Source organism: Anoplolepis gracilipes, chromosome 10 (assembly GCF_047496725.1).
Source record: "Anoplolepis gracilipes chromosome 10, ASM4749672v1, whole genome shotgun sequence".
Classification (NCBI taxonomy): Eukaryota; Metazoa; Arthropoda; class Insecta; order Hymenoptera; family Formicidae; genus Anoplolepis; species Anoplolepis gracilipes.
Window position 1 is genome coordinate 10,293,203 of NC_132979.1, and position 14,097 is coordinate 10,307,299.

At 25.3% G+C, this 14,097-nt stretch overlaps 1 protein-coding gene and 2 long non-coding RNA genes across 3 annotated transcripts; all 3 read right to left on the minus strand.

Moving 5' to 3' along the window:
• Positions 1-4,313: 4,313 nt before the first annotated feature.
• On the minus strand, positions 4,314-5,820 carry LOC140670544 (uncharacterized). The gene is made up of 4 exons (XR_012047580.1): positions 5,422-5,820; positions 4,986-5,197; positions 4,617-4,776; positions 4,314-4,480 (listed from the first exon to the last, which is right to left on the minus strand). It is a non-coding gene; the product is annotated as an uncharacterized lncRNA (long non-coding RNA).
• Positions 5,821-8,407: 2,587 nt separating this feature from the next.
• On the minus strand, positions 8,408-9,619 carry LOC140670546 (uncharacterized). Its single transcript, XR_012047582.1, has 3 exons — positions 9,379-9,619; positions 9,026-9,216; positions 8,408-8,528 (listed from the first exon to the last, which is right to left on the minus strand). It is a non-coding gene; the product is annotated as an uncharacterized lncRNA (long non-coding RNA).
• Positions 9,620-10,816: 1,197 nt separating this feature from the next.
• Positions 10,817-13,804, minus strand: LOC140670548 (uncharacterized). The gene is made up of 3 exons (XM_072901205.1): positions 13,717-13,804; positions 11,148-11,275; positions 10,817-11,069 (listed from the first exon to the last, which is right to left on the minus strand). Exons 1-3 carry the CDS (start codon positions 13,802-13,804, stop codon positions 10,860-10,862), a joined length of 426 nt encoding a protein of 141 aa, XP_072757306.1. The 3' UTR covers positions 10,817-10,859.
• Positions 13,805-14,097: the final 293 nt, after the last annotated feature.

Sequence of the window (14,097 nt, forward strand, 5' to 3'; positions counted from 1 at the left end):
TTTAAGTTTATTTACTAAAAGATATGCTGTAAATATGTCATAAATAAATTTGCTTTAAATTAATAACATTTATAATTTTATTAAAAATTTATTAATATATTAGGAATAAGTTATTTTTTCAATAAAGAAATTTAACTAATTAAAAAATTGTTTTAACTATAATAACTTTCCTAATATAAATAAATTTTAAATAAAATTATGTGTTATTAATTTGAAATAAATTTTTTTTACAACATGTTTATTAATAATGAAAAAGTTGTTAAAAATTAAAAAGTTAACTCACTATAAAAAGTAGTTTTTGAAATAAAATTAAATAATTCGACATATTTTTAACAACTATCCATTATAACAGGAACATCCTTTTTAATTAAAATTATTAAAATGTAATTTTTAAACTTATATCGTTTTTTAATACTAAGTAATATGTTGCCATAATTAAAATAATAACAAAATTTAATTTATTGTATAAACATGCTGATAATTCCTTTCAAATAAAACTTTATTTCTGCATTAACAAATCTAATTACAATTAATTATATTTATCCAATTTATATAGCAAATTATTGCTTTGCTAAATCGGCAACCTTATTTTTCCAGTAGAATTAATTTTTTCCGTGTAAGAGATAAATGTGCTACCTGATGTAATTTCTTTACTTTGATCACAATTTTTTACTGGAAATGCAGATAAATGAAATATCATAACTTTTACTGTGTAGGTTTGGCGCAAGGACCGAGCCGCCGCTCCACCCCACCCCGCTGTTTCAAAGGACCTGAGTGCGGGCTCGAAATCAGTCAGTTTAACTCCGAACTTCGCGTCGATCAGTCACTTTTAACTCTAGTGTTCCATTCACTTTCTAGTGTTAACTTACTATATTTTATCTCTATTGAAAGATTTTTACGTAACTTAGATAATATAAATCTGAAGAATATAAATATTAAATTAATATTAGTAAATTCAGTTGTCTTAGTGAAACCAATCTCATTTCAATTTCTATTAAATATCTTTTGAGCTGGCATACAATAACACAAATTAGTTACTAAGATTAATTACATACCGAATCTCGTGATGAAAGGATCATCAAGATCTGCTTGTTGTTGCAATAGTCAAAATGAATTTTGCCAATTGAGGACCACCAGCGTCGCACGGTAAGATATTGCAATAAGGACACTTGCTCATGTAATAAAAATTATTAATATTTAAAGTTAGTAATTCTAGAAGCTTTTCAATATCTAAAACACGTTGTACCTGTTGAAAAGAAATCAACACGTTTTTCGATCGTACAGTATTATAATCCTGTCTCTGTTAACAATTTCGCGCATATCGGAATATATTTAACAGTGAACGCAATTATAAAAAGCTATTCCCTCAATTTCTCTTGTCATACTTAATAATAACTTTACTTCATATGCATTAATCAAATTTTTTCGAAATAATTTGCCTATAACACCGTGAATTTATTGTTTAGATTCAAAAGGACAAAAAAGAAACACATGGAGGATACAAAAATTGTCAACGACTTTCCACGCAGTGTTCGTCAGATCATGCCTTCTATAATATTAGCTACACATGGTTTGGAAAATTTTAGAATTATCTAGAATATTTTATTGCAACTCTAAGGTAAGTAGAAATTTTTACTGTTTTATGACACAATGGCTAAGGGAAATTGGTTTTCACTTTTATTGTCCCCGAGGAATTCATATTTTTTGTTTCTGAACCTTCGACCGAGAAACCAATTTGAACCTTCGACCGAGAAATAATTTGACCATTTCAGCAGTCTTACACGATTTAGGCACTGTAGAATATTTTTTAAATATTAGAATAGAATATTTTTAAAATATTAATGTGAAAATATTTCATATAAATTCATTTTTACTTAACATTATTGTTAATGATGATTTTATTATTCATGATTTATCATTATATCATCAAATGTTCTATGTAAATTAAACTTGCTTTTATAAAATTAATTTATTATTTTACGTAAGTTCACGTTTAATGTTATAATAATTATTTTATTTAATAAATTTTTCTTATCTTATATATTCTGTGCTTACTATTATTTTATTTATATATTTTTTATTATTTTATTGATTATTTTTATTTATATTTTATTTATATTTTTATTTATAAAATTCAATGTGTGTGTCTATCTCTATTAATTTCATTTGATGATAGCCAATTAATTATTTAATATTAAATAATTAAGCTAAACATTTAAATTAGTTATAAAAAATAAACATCTAAATTCTTAGATCACTCCTTCATTGTCTTTTTTCACCAGCTTTAAAATAATATTATTACTATACATATATAGTGTTCGCTGCGTCAGGAACTATATCATTATCTAAACTACACAGAGAGAAATATTTCTTTGGATTTAATAAATTTTATTTAAGTCAAATAAATTTAACCATTGGAATAGTCCAACCCAACTAATGTTTAAACTAACAAAACTTGTTTGACTTTCAAAAAACATAGGTATATGTTTGCATAAAATAAAATATTTTTTGAAACAATGTTATTTTTCCTTTGACTCAAACTTTGTTATTATTTCGCTTAAATAATTTTATTGTTTTATTTAAAAAATTCTTTATATTATTTTAAATAATTTAGTTGTTTTATATAAACAATTTCATCACTGACTCAATTTTATTATTTTATTGATTTAATGAATTTTATTGTTTTAATATTTACTTTTATTATTTCGCTCAAATAATTTTATTGTTTTATTTGAAAAATTTATCATAGTGTTTTAAATAATTTAATTGTTTCATGTAAACAATTCCATCACTGACTCAATTTTATTATTTTATTAATTTAATGAATTTTATTGTTTTAATATTTACTTTTATTATTTCGTTTAAATAATTTTATTGTTTTATTTAAAAAATTTATCATATTGTTTTAAATAATTTAGTTGTTTTATGTAAACAATTTCATCACTGACTCAATTTTATTATTTTATTAATTTAATGAATTTTATTTTTTTAATATTTACTTGCTTTTATTGAACTAGTTTCTTCAATTTTCTTAGAAAATTCATTTTAAAATGAATATATAAGAATAAATATAAAAATTTTTTTATTTTTTTCTAAATCATGATGAGATATTTAAAGAAAAATAATTCAAACAACTTAACCCTTATTGGTAAAATATTTTTATATGCTATGATCTTTACGAATATAATTTATTTATATAAATCTATATGAACTTATACCCATGCAGCACGGAAATGTTGCAGAAACATTGCATAGATATTACACTAAAACATTGTAATATTGCATAGAAGTTGCGAAATATTGCTGCAAGATTGCTGCAACGGTAAAATGTCCGCTTTAGAAATGTTACTATATAATTTTTATATGCTATGATCTTTACGAATATAATTTATTTATATAAATCTATATGAACTTATACCCATGCAGCACGGAAATGTTGCAGAAACATTGCATAGATATTACACTAAAACATTGTAATATTGCATAGAAGTTGCGAAATATTGCTGCAAGATTGCTGCAACGGTAAAATGTCCGCTTTAGAAATGTTACTGTATAATATTGTAGCAATATTGCAGTAAAATATATATGCAATATTATTATATAATATTGTAGCAATATTACAGTAAAATATATATGCAATATTATTACAAGGCTATTCAAAATAATTCAGCCAATTTCAAATGACTGTATTTTGTAATTTAACAAATGCAAAGTAATGAGTAACTTTTATATATATATATATATATATATATATATGACTTAATAATTAATTTGCATTCGTTAAATTACAAAATAATACATCAGTCATTTGAAATTGAATGAAGTATTTTGAATTTGTGTGTGTGTGTGTGTGTATGTGCGTGTGTGTGTGTGTGTGTGTATGTGTGTGTGTGCGTGTGTGTGTGTGTGTGTGTGCGTGTGTTTGCGTGCGTGTGTGTGTGTGCGCGCGTGTGTGCGTGCGTGCGTGTGCGTGCGTGCGTGTGTATAAATATATTATACGTGTATATATAATAATATTATTATATAAATAAATGTTTTTTATTTCTTATTCCTTTATAAGATTATATTATTAATTTTACAAAAATACATAGTTATTAACGTTATATATGCTATACATATAAAACAATTATGTCTTTGGTATCCAAGACAGATATACTAACTTTTACAAAAATTATATTGTGGACATCTGTCTTTTAAAACAAAAAATAAAATATAAAAAACGAATTCATGTGTCTACTATTCATGTGTCATAATAAATCACAGACTAAAGAATTACAAATAAACATCATGAAATAATAAAATAAAATGCAACTTTACGTATAGTGTATATTAATTATGTATATAATGGATATATATTCTTATTTTTCTGTTTCTTCAACTTTTTCTCTTGCAATTCTTACAGTGGCTTGGGCAAGCCACTTTGATGCATACTCTGCAATGTCGCTATCTGTAATATCTTTATGCGACATATGGACAGCTTCTGTAATACATAGAGGTATATTATTTAATATATATATATTTTAAATTAATTTTATATTAATGTAAATCTAAAATTTGTCAGATTTTTTTAAATTAAATAAAATTAATGTTAAATGATATATAAAAATGACACTTACGGATGACAACTTTTGAAAGTTTTAAATCTTTAAAGCTTCGTTTATTTTTTTTCCCAGCCCAACTAAAATGTTTGGCTACATTATCGGTTAATACTTTTTTAAATATATTTCGTATTATAATATTTGCCGTATTTCCACCAACGAGTTTTAAAAAATGTAGCTGAAAGAAATAGTCAAGTTTTCAAATAATATCATACAATTGTTATCAAATAATACCATATTACCAAATAATACTAAAACATACTATTAACAACATAATATTATAATTTCCCCTTCACTTTAATTTTTTTAATTCAACTTTATAATGCACATATAGTATTATAAATAGTAAATACTAATTTAGGAAAACTTTGTATATGTCATACGTACCACATTGTCCTGAAATTTTCTTTTTTCCAGTTTTTCTTGGAAGGATATTAAATCAAACATTGTACATATCGAAAATAGATTATCGATTTCTGGGTTATTGCAAAATTCATAAGATTTCTCCTGTGATATAGCCATAACTCTGTTTTTAATATTATTCAATTGATATAATATTTTGTTTAATTTCCACATGATATTTTTCTTAAAATCTGAATCTAAAATAATACACATTATTTAGTTAATAAAATTATTGTATATCTGCATCTCGATAACTGAACTGAATTGATCTACAGTGTATCTGAATTTTTTTGTTGAATGACCTCTAAACATATTCTACATCTAAATATATATACAAGTTTGTCGATTTAAACGCGAAACATCCTGCATATTTCTTAGTATGTATATAACATATAAAAAAATAATTATTTTCAAAACTTACCATAAGTATCATCAAGATGTTCATTATTAGTAGGATTTTGTGTATAACGTGTTACATTACTTAATGTCATTATATGAGTCTAAAAATTAAAGTATAAATATTATTTAACAAATATCATATATCGTGCAAATATACATCATATTTAATAAATTATATATGTATACTTATCATTACTGTTTACTGTATTAAAGGAAGTGTTATTGCATAATACATTTTTTGTATTTTGTTTAGATGTGCTTGGTAACTGATAATTTTCGATTGAAACAAACTGACGTTTTTGCGGAAGAGCAGGCAGGATTTTATTTTGTGGGACATTATTTTCTTTCTCTTTAACAGAAGATAAATCTGAATCATCTGAATCTTCAGAACTAGATACATGTTTTCTTGCTGCTTTTTGACGTCTTCTGTTTTTACTTTCTTGTTCTCGTTTTTGTAATTCACTTGATGATACAGGAATATCTACATTGGATGTATCCTCTACTAGCTTTAATTTCTTTAAGCCTTCTTCATACGTGTCTAAATTATTAAAAATAAAATAAAATGATATAAAAGTTACATATAATAAAAAAATTTATGTATTGCATTATTCATTTACCTGTAAAGCCAATAATTTTTTTAATTGGTAACTCATCCCAATCAGATTTTTCTTTTGGCATCTCTTTTTTTATAATAGCCTTATTAATACGTAATTTAGTTTTAAAATGGCTAGGCCAAATGGTTGACAAAGTAGCTGCATTATATCATATTGAAGGTATAACTTGCAGCCCATCTTGAAATTCCACAATTACAAATCTGGCGGTACTCATTTCTTATTTATGGGTATTCCATGTACGCAATTGTAAATATGCCTTCTATTGTTTTAAGAAAAATCTATTATAGCGTTTTCCAGCGGTACGGATTAATCCAACCCGGGTTCCGGGTTTTCTAATCACATCAGTCATTCCATTCTTCTGGAAAATGATTCTACCACTCGAAAACGCTATTAGATAACGCACGAAATTATATTTGATGATTCAGAGGAAATATTGCAAACGTATTTCGATCATTCCCATAAGGAATTTTCCATGTTTTGCACAATAAATCAGTAATTGGACAAAAGATAATTTTATCATGATCTAGTTTTACTACTTTAATATTAAAATCATTGGATGAACATGGTAATGTATAGACTTCTTTTACATACTTAAGTTTCTTTCCAATAAGAAAAATGTCCTTATTCTTTTTTTGCACTATGTTCAGAACCAAAATACATGTACCATTTCTTAATAAACAACAATTATTGCAACTTTTGCAATTTATATTAAATTTTTCATTTGATATCATTTGATATTGAAACTGGACATCAAAAGTATCAGGTATCGGACCATTGTTATGTAAAAATTTACATGAATATGCCTCATTATTGCTATTGTGTTCTGAACGTAAAATATTACAGTTATCAATTTCATGATATCTTTTAAATAATTGTTGTAATGGTTTCTCATTTTTTCGTAATCGTCTTTTAATAAATGACATATAGTTTTCAAAGCGAAAAGCGCTGAAGTTGTCCAAAGAACCAAATAATCTTACATCATTACATATATGTAGAAGATTATGTACGTTATGCGAAACATATTGTTTGCCGTATAGTATTTCAAACGATTTAACAAAATGATCCAATAAAGCTTCCGCAAAATTTATTAATTCTTTATTTTGACATAAATGTTGACGTATTAGAATTGTTATAGCTACATGTAGTGTCAAAAAGTGAATATATATCTCTCGTTTTAATACGTATTTTAATACAATAGGACCCGTATATAATAAAAAATTTCTAAACTCAACAGCTTTCCAGTGTTTAACTTCTTTTATTGATCTGAGTTTTCTAACAAAATCATTTGGCATAGTATTTCTAAATAACATCAACAAATGTGATATTTTGTTAATAGATCTTGTATTTAAACGGACAGAATATGGGCCTTTCATCCATAGAATTATCATTTTTTTTACAACTCCTAAACATATAGTCTAATGGTGTATTAGTTAAAGGTAAAAATTCTGGAACATTATTTAAAATAGAATGACTAATCTGAAAATTTTTATATGCATTAAATCCAAATAATTCGTCTTTTCTTAAAGGATAAGTTTTATCATTTGGAAAACAAATTCTATTCTTTACATATTTTCCTTTAATTAAACATTTAGTGCAACTATAAAAACCAGTGTCCTTTTATACATAAAACAAAAGATTTTGCAGGTGCATCACATATTAAAGCAAATAATCTAATTGTGATTATATTTCCAGCATGATTATAACCATTATTAATTAAATTAATTAAGTTGTCGACAAGAGGTTGCAAAAAAACATTAGCATCAGTAGGTTTTTGAAACCGAAATAAGTACCAACAAGATACACTGCCATATTGATCGTATTAGAACATAAAATTGTCCATAAAGATACTTGCGATGATTTTGCTAATGGAAGCCCATCAATATTTATAGTTAAATTAATAGAAGTACTATAATTTTTTGAGAGCATTTTTTTAATAATATCTTTGAAACCTAAATGAAAATATTCTCCTTCACACATTTTAAAAACATTAGTTGCTCTTGGAGTTTGTAATAGTGTCCGTATATCTGCAGGTATATTATACGATGTATATCGCCGAAAAATATGTAATAAATCATTACATGCGTTTTGAGTAATATTATGGGATACTGCCCATGTGGCTATAGCATTTCTTAATTCGTTTTCATCATTATTATCATCAATATTGTTTATATCATTGATAATGCAGTTTTGATAGTTAGAGCTATTTGCTATATTATTATTACTATATTGAAAATTATTGTAATCCTCTGAGAGTGTACATTCAATAAATACTTTCTTATCATTAGTATCATGCGAATTAGAAATATCAATATTATCATCATTTAAATCTAAATTAGAACAATCCTTAGAAAAAATATTTGTAGAATCATAATTTGAAACATATTCAGAACACCCTGCAATATCTACATTAGTATTATTTGAAATAATTCGCCTAGCATGACGTTTAGAAATAAGTTTTTTTTGTGCGTTATTCATATTTCCCAATAAACAATAATTGCATAAATACAATATCATACTGCAAAAAAATGTATTATTGTTAAGCAGGTAATATAATAAGAAACCTAACAAATTTAATAAATATACATTTGTGCAAATTAATCACTTATTTCAATATATATATGTAGCTTTAACTTTATAAGTTATATAGAATTTTCTTTTCATATATCTCAAAGTGTCATTTACAGTATAATAGGAGCATTTATCTTTTATCGATAAACTACTGGAATTAAATAATGTTTTAAAATGCATTGAATAAAATAAATGACTTATATATTTAAGTCTGTGTCTTTAAGTAATGCACATTGCAATAATCTGTCTTATACGTTAAGTCTTACAAAAACGTCTTTGTATATGTATACATTTAAAACATTAATACGTAAGATTGTTATTGTGCATTACTTTATTAAAGACACAGACTTAAACCATAAAACATTGTTTTAAAATTATGAGTCAGTTATTCTGCTATAAAGCCCTTATAGTTTTCCAAATGTATTTATATGATGTTTTACATACCAGTAATTATATGTATATGCGGTTATAGTATACCGTTGTCCACTGACACTCTTTTATCTCCTATATATCGTTTTATTTTTCTTTATTTCTTCAAAAAATATCGATGAAAGCAAGTGTCGCAATCGGGATGAATTTCTTCCGAGAAGATTCTTCTATATAATTGTTGAAATTCTCTATAATTATTCTCACAGCTGGAATCAGATGCATTATATTATTCAATAGACTTTTGCGATCAATATACTTTATAAGAAATTACAAAATATCTGCATGAAAGATATTAGTCAAAAATTAGGTTAAGTGGATTTATATAATCATCGCTATAAAATTGAATATTGTTAAAAAAATAATTATACATTTACATATCTTCTCTATATATATATATTGTTTTTCTCGCACTTATTTTAATATTTATTTGCATTAAATAAGTTACTTTTCTTTATATGAATTATGCAGGCACTGCTAGCCACGTGGCACGTGTGTAACTATAACCTCGAAAAGTTCATCCATAAGACACTTCTGCATGTGATACAACACAACCTCGCTGCATTCATAAAGACCGTACAATATCGTATAAGATTGAAAATTTTAAAAATATTTTTGTTTATAATGACAGGCATTTATAACTTTTTGTATACTCTTTTACTTTAAGCAATATACGCACATATATAATAAAAAGCATAAAATACATTATTTTTACAATATTGTTGAAATGTTGCTATAACATTGTTCGAACTATATTGCAAATCATGCCTATACAATGTTTCTGCAATAGTGCACTGCAACGTACAATATTGTACCGTTGCTGCAATGTTGCTGCAATATTGCACTGCAACGTGCAATATTGCAACGTTGCTGCAATGTCGCTGCAACTTTTTGTGCTGTATGGGTAATAATTTATATGTGTATGTTGCATCATTCAAAATAATAAGTTAATTAAAACAAAACACGTTTTTTTAATTGAACAAATTTGAAATATTATTTCAAATAATAATTATTTTTTCCATTAAACAATATGATTTAATGCAACGAAACAATCAAATTTCCATTTAATAAAATTTTGTTATATCTAAACGTTCTTATAAATCGTTGCTTTTTGTTAAAAATAATTAACTAGGTTTGCATTTTATATAATAATTAATTATTTAATTTTATTTAGTATATTACATAATTAATGTATATTTAGTATATTACATAATTAATGTATATTTAGGATATCATATAAAATGTATTATGTGATATACTAAACATAAAAATTGACGCATGGTTAGAAATTAAAATTAAATAATTAGTTATTATATAAAATGCAAACTAAGTTAACTATTTTTAACAAAGAAAAAACGATTTATAAAAACTTTTATAGAAAATAAATTATAACCATTTAAAATAATGTTTTTCGATAAATTTATGTATAGTATTTTCTAAAACATTATTCAACTTTATTAAGTTCATATTTTATTAAATGAAATTAGAATGTACATCTGATATCTGGTCTTTCACTTCTGACTTTTCTGGTGTTGTATTACAAATATTAATATGCATAGAACATACAAAAGCATGTGCTTTTTCACATGAGATTTTGAAACAATAATGTTGTAAAAAACTAAAAAAGTTGAATAGTGTTGTAGGGTACATGACATTTAAAATATAATATATCTTAAATAATAAATCAAGTGCTATGATTGACAAATTCATACTTGGAGTCAATGTAACATCATCGGCCTAAACAAAATAAGTTAAACGTTGTCCTTTTATTAATATAATATAAGGTTGAATAGGACCTTGTGCCTCTTTTCTTATTTCATAAACTTTAGCCTCTATGTTAGTTCCTTCTTTGTTATCTGAAAAAGATAAGTATGTATCTGTAAAAACATGTTTTAGGTATAGAGATCTCTTCATTAAAAATTGCAGTAATTAAAGTAGTGTTACTGGTAGATGGTATTTCAGCCTTAGTTTTTGCCCAATTTTCAAAAACAAAAATATTTGAAGACAAAACAATTTCTATTTGATTTTCTGTACTCAATAATTGCTCTACATTTTTATCAATCTAAGAGAAAAAAAAGTAGACAAATTATATCAAACATTATAGGAAAAATTATATCAAACATATTAGTAAGTACATTACCTCAAAAGAAACTTGAGAATAATCTTTAAGAAATTTTAGAATTTTCTTTGCTGCTCCTTTCTTTATTTTCATATCATTTAAATCCTTTTCGTTGAGTAAAAGGAAAGAGGAACCTTCGAACTTTTCATCTAAAGATAAACAATAATATGTTTATAAAAATGCTTTACTAGCAAACAGTTTTAATAGTGAAATTTTAAGTTATTATTCATATTTTTCTTGCACAGGATATGAAAAGATTACAACATAGATAAAGATTAATATTGATTATAAAAAGTATAAAAGTAATTTAGGACTTTACAAAATTCTAAGTTACTTAAAATAAAATCCAATGCAATACATGATAGAACATGAAAATTAAATCTGAGTTTGTTTAATGATTAATATATGCTTAAAGATTTATAAAATCTTAGAAGAAAAGACTAATAATAACAAATCTCACATTTTTTGTTAAAGCGATGAGATGAGAAAATATTCCATTTCCGTCATAATAATATGTAATGGAGATTGACATAAAAGTGGCCGGATGTTGGTTCCGACCAGATAGATAATGGTTTGTAGTATGCAAGACTAAGACAATTCACAAAAACCTGTATTTTTTGTTCCCAATCGATATGATACGCATTAAAATCAGTATTAAATAAGTCAGTTTTATATAACGTGATCAAAAAATATACTTTGTTTTTGTTCAACATTAAAATTTCCATAATACGTCCAAAAAGTGGCAGATTTCCGTTTTCTTTGTCAATTTTGAGACATACTAATAAACTGAGTCGAAATTCTACACCATCTATTTTTATAGCATTAGTGCTAAATATAGAATCGGTATCAACATATCCTAGAGCATGTAAATATATACGACTTTGGCACTGTAACTGTTTCGCCATTTAATGTTTTAGCTCGAAAAGTTGTGGCATCACCTCTTCCCCATCTAGCACTTTGAGAACACTGAACAATCCTTATTAATGTTTTCGGTGGGTTTTTAAAGTTATGGATGTTTTGTACTCTTAGTGATTTCATTATGTTTGGCTTCATAACGTATACAGTTGTACAATTGAAGAGGTCCTGACCACAAGATACAATCTGGATAGTGAGTTAAATGATGAAACTTATTTATCATATGTACATCAAGAAAAAGTTTTTTAAATTTTTCTAAGAATTCTCTGATAAGGGCTCTCAAATGAGACATAAGAGAAATTGTAACTTTTGGTGCAAACACGATTTCCATAATTCGTAATAATAAAAGAATCAGTTATAAATGCTTCTCTCCTGTTAACACCCAATCAGAAATTAAAAAAGGAAAAGCATGAAGAAGACACCATAATTGCATAATTTTTTGATTTAAAGTATGTCCTTTTTGATTCAATATTCTTTCATTGAAATTTGCTGAAGGCTTATTTTTTCTTTCAACAAAACCATATTGAAATGATGCTACTCTGTTGTTAAAATCATCTATATGAAACAATTTCAATTCCACAGTATAACGAAATAGAAGTAATTTTAGTATCATTGGCCCGATACCGCAAAGAATATCATGCATTAGATCGAAAGTAAAATTTCTACATATATGAAAGAAATGAGATGAATGTAAGCAACAATCTCCATGCATTCCTGTTAATATTTTAACATTATCACTGTAGTTTGCATTATGTAGTATATTTAAGTGCTCATTGTAAACTGCTATATTTCTTGATTGTTTAATTTTTATGCTCCCATTATGTAAATCTTGTCTAGTATAAAGGCACATTCGACAGAATAAATTAGAAGATGGACTCAGAAAATTAAATACTTCGTGGACAGCTAATCCATCCCCACAAAACGCAGCCAATGATGCACGCAAAATATATTTTTCTTCTCCTAAGAATATGGGAACTCCTTCATCACTTTCTAATGTTATTAAATCTTCTAAGAAAGGGGTTAATATTTTTTTCATCTTGTACTTTTTTATGTCAAGATAACAACAAAAAAGCAAAACGTGAATACTACTTAGTTCTGAATTCATGTAAGGTGGAAGATTCTGTATTGTATAATAAAAGACTCCTAATTTGTGAATGCCAGTTATCTTAGCAAATAAAATATATCATTGTTTTTTATACCTGTTAGAAAATTGCGACAAATAAAATTACACATATTACTCTATCAATATGTGCAAAAAAATTTCATTATCAATATTTGAGGTTAACTATCACATACTATGATTATTGATCAAGTTTATTTATAAAAATAATCTTACAGTCACAACAAAAAAAAATTACGTAAATACGAGAAATTAGCTAAAATTGATAAATAATCAGCACATATTGCGATATTACGTATGTATTACACTTAATCAATATAGGATAAAGATATAATCACTTATTTACCTAATTTAACAAAAAAGTTTCTCTGTAATGTCCGTACACGTTAATAACATTAACAATATACAATATACATTAATAAAGCACTTTTTTATAATGATAATAATAATAAAATCTAAATTTTCCTGCATGTATTATATATGTCGGATTTATACAAAGGAGTTACAATAATGTCTTTTAGCAGATATCAAAATAATAAATTGACAAATACTAACCTTCAAACTTCTTTCGTGCCTCCTCATCTGTGACTTTTTCTATGTTTTCTCCTAATTCTTCTATGGATAAATTTTTTATTTGGTCCATTTTAATCTGAAATGTAATAAAATTACTAAAATTAATATTAAAGGTTAGAAAAAAAAGTTTACATGCTAGTGACTTCTATGTATTACACAAATCTATAAGAATAGCAGAGTCACAATAACGAAATATTTAATAACGTAATTAATAAACACAAAAGCATTATTGAACTTACTACCCACACAGAACAATTACATCTAATATATGTATATTAGAGAATTATAATTAATACATATATATCTATTAGATATCCACATTTATCTGTCAAATATCTATACATAGTGAAAATGTCCGCCTTG

What these genes read in the sequence shown, in the direction of transcription:
- LOC140670548 (XM_072901205.1), bottom strand. Translation starts at nt 13,804, where the DNA reads ATGGACCAAATAAAAAATTTATCCATAGAAGAATTAGGAGAAAACATA. An exon ending in GGCACGAAAGAAGTTTGAAG is followed by an intron (nt 11,276 to 13,716) that starts GTTAGTATTTGT and finishes GTTTATCTTTAG; the next exon opens with ATGAAAAGTTCGAAGGTTCC. An exon ending in ATTCTCAAGTTTCTTTTGAG is followed by an intron (nt 11,070 to 11,147) that starts GTAATGTACTTA and finishes TTTTTCTCTTAG; the next exon opens with ATTGATAAAAATGTAGAGCA.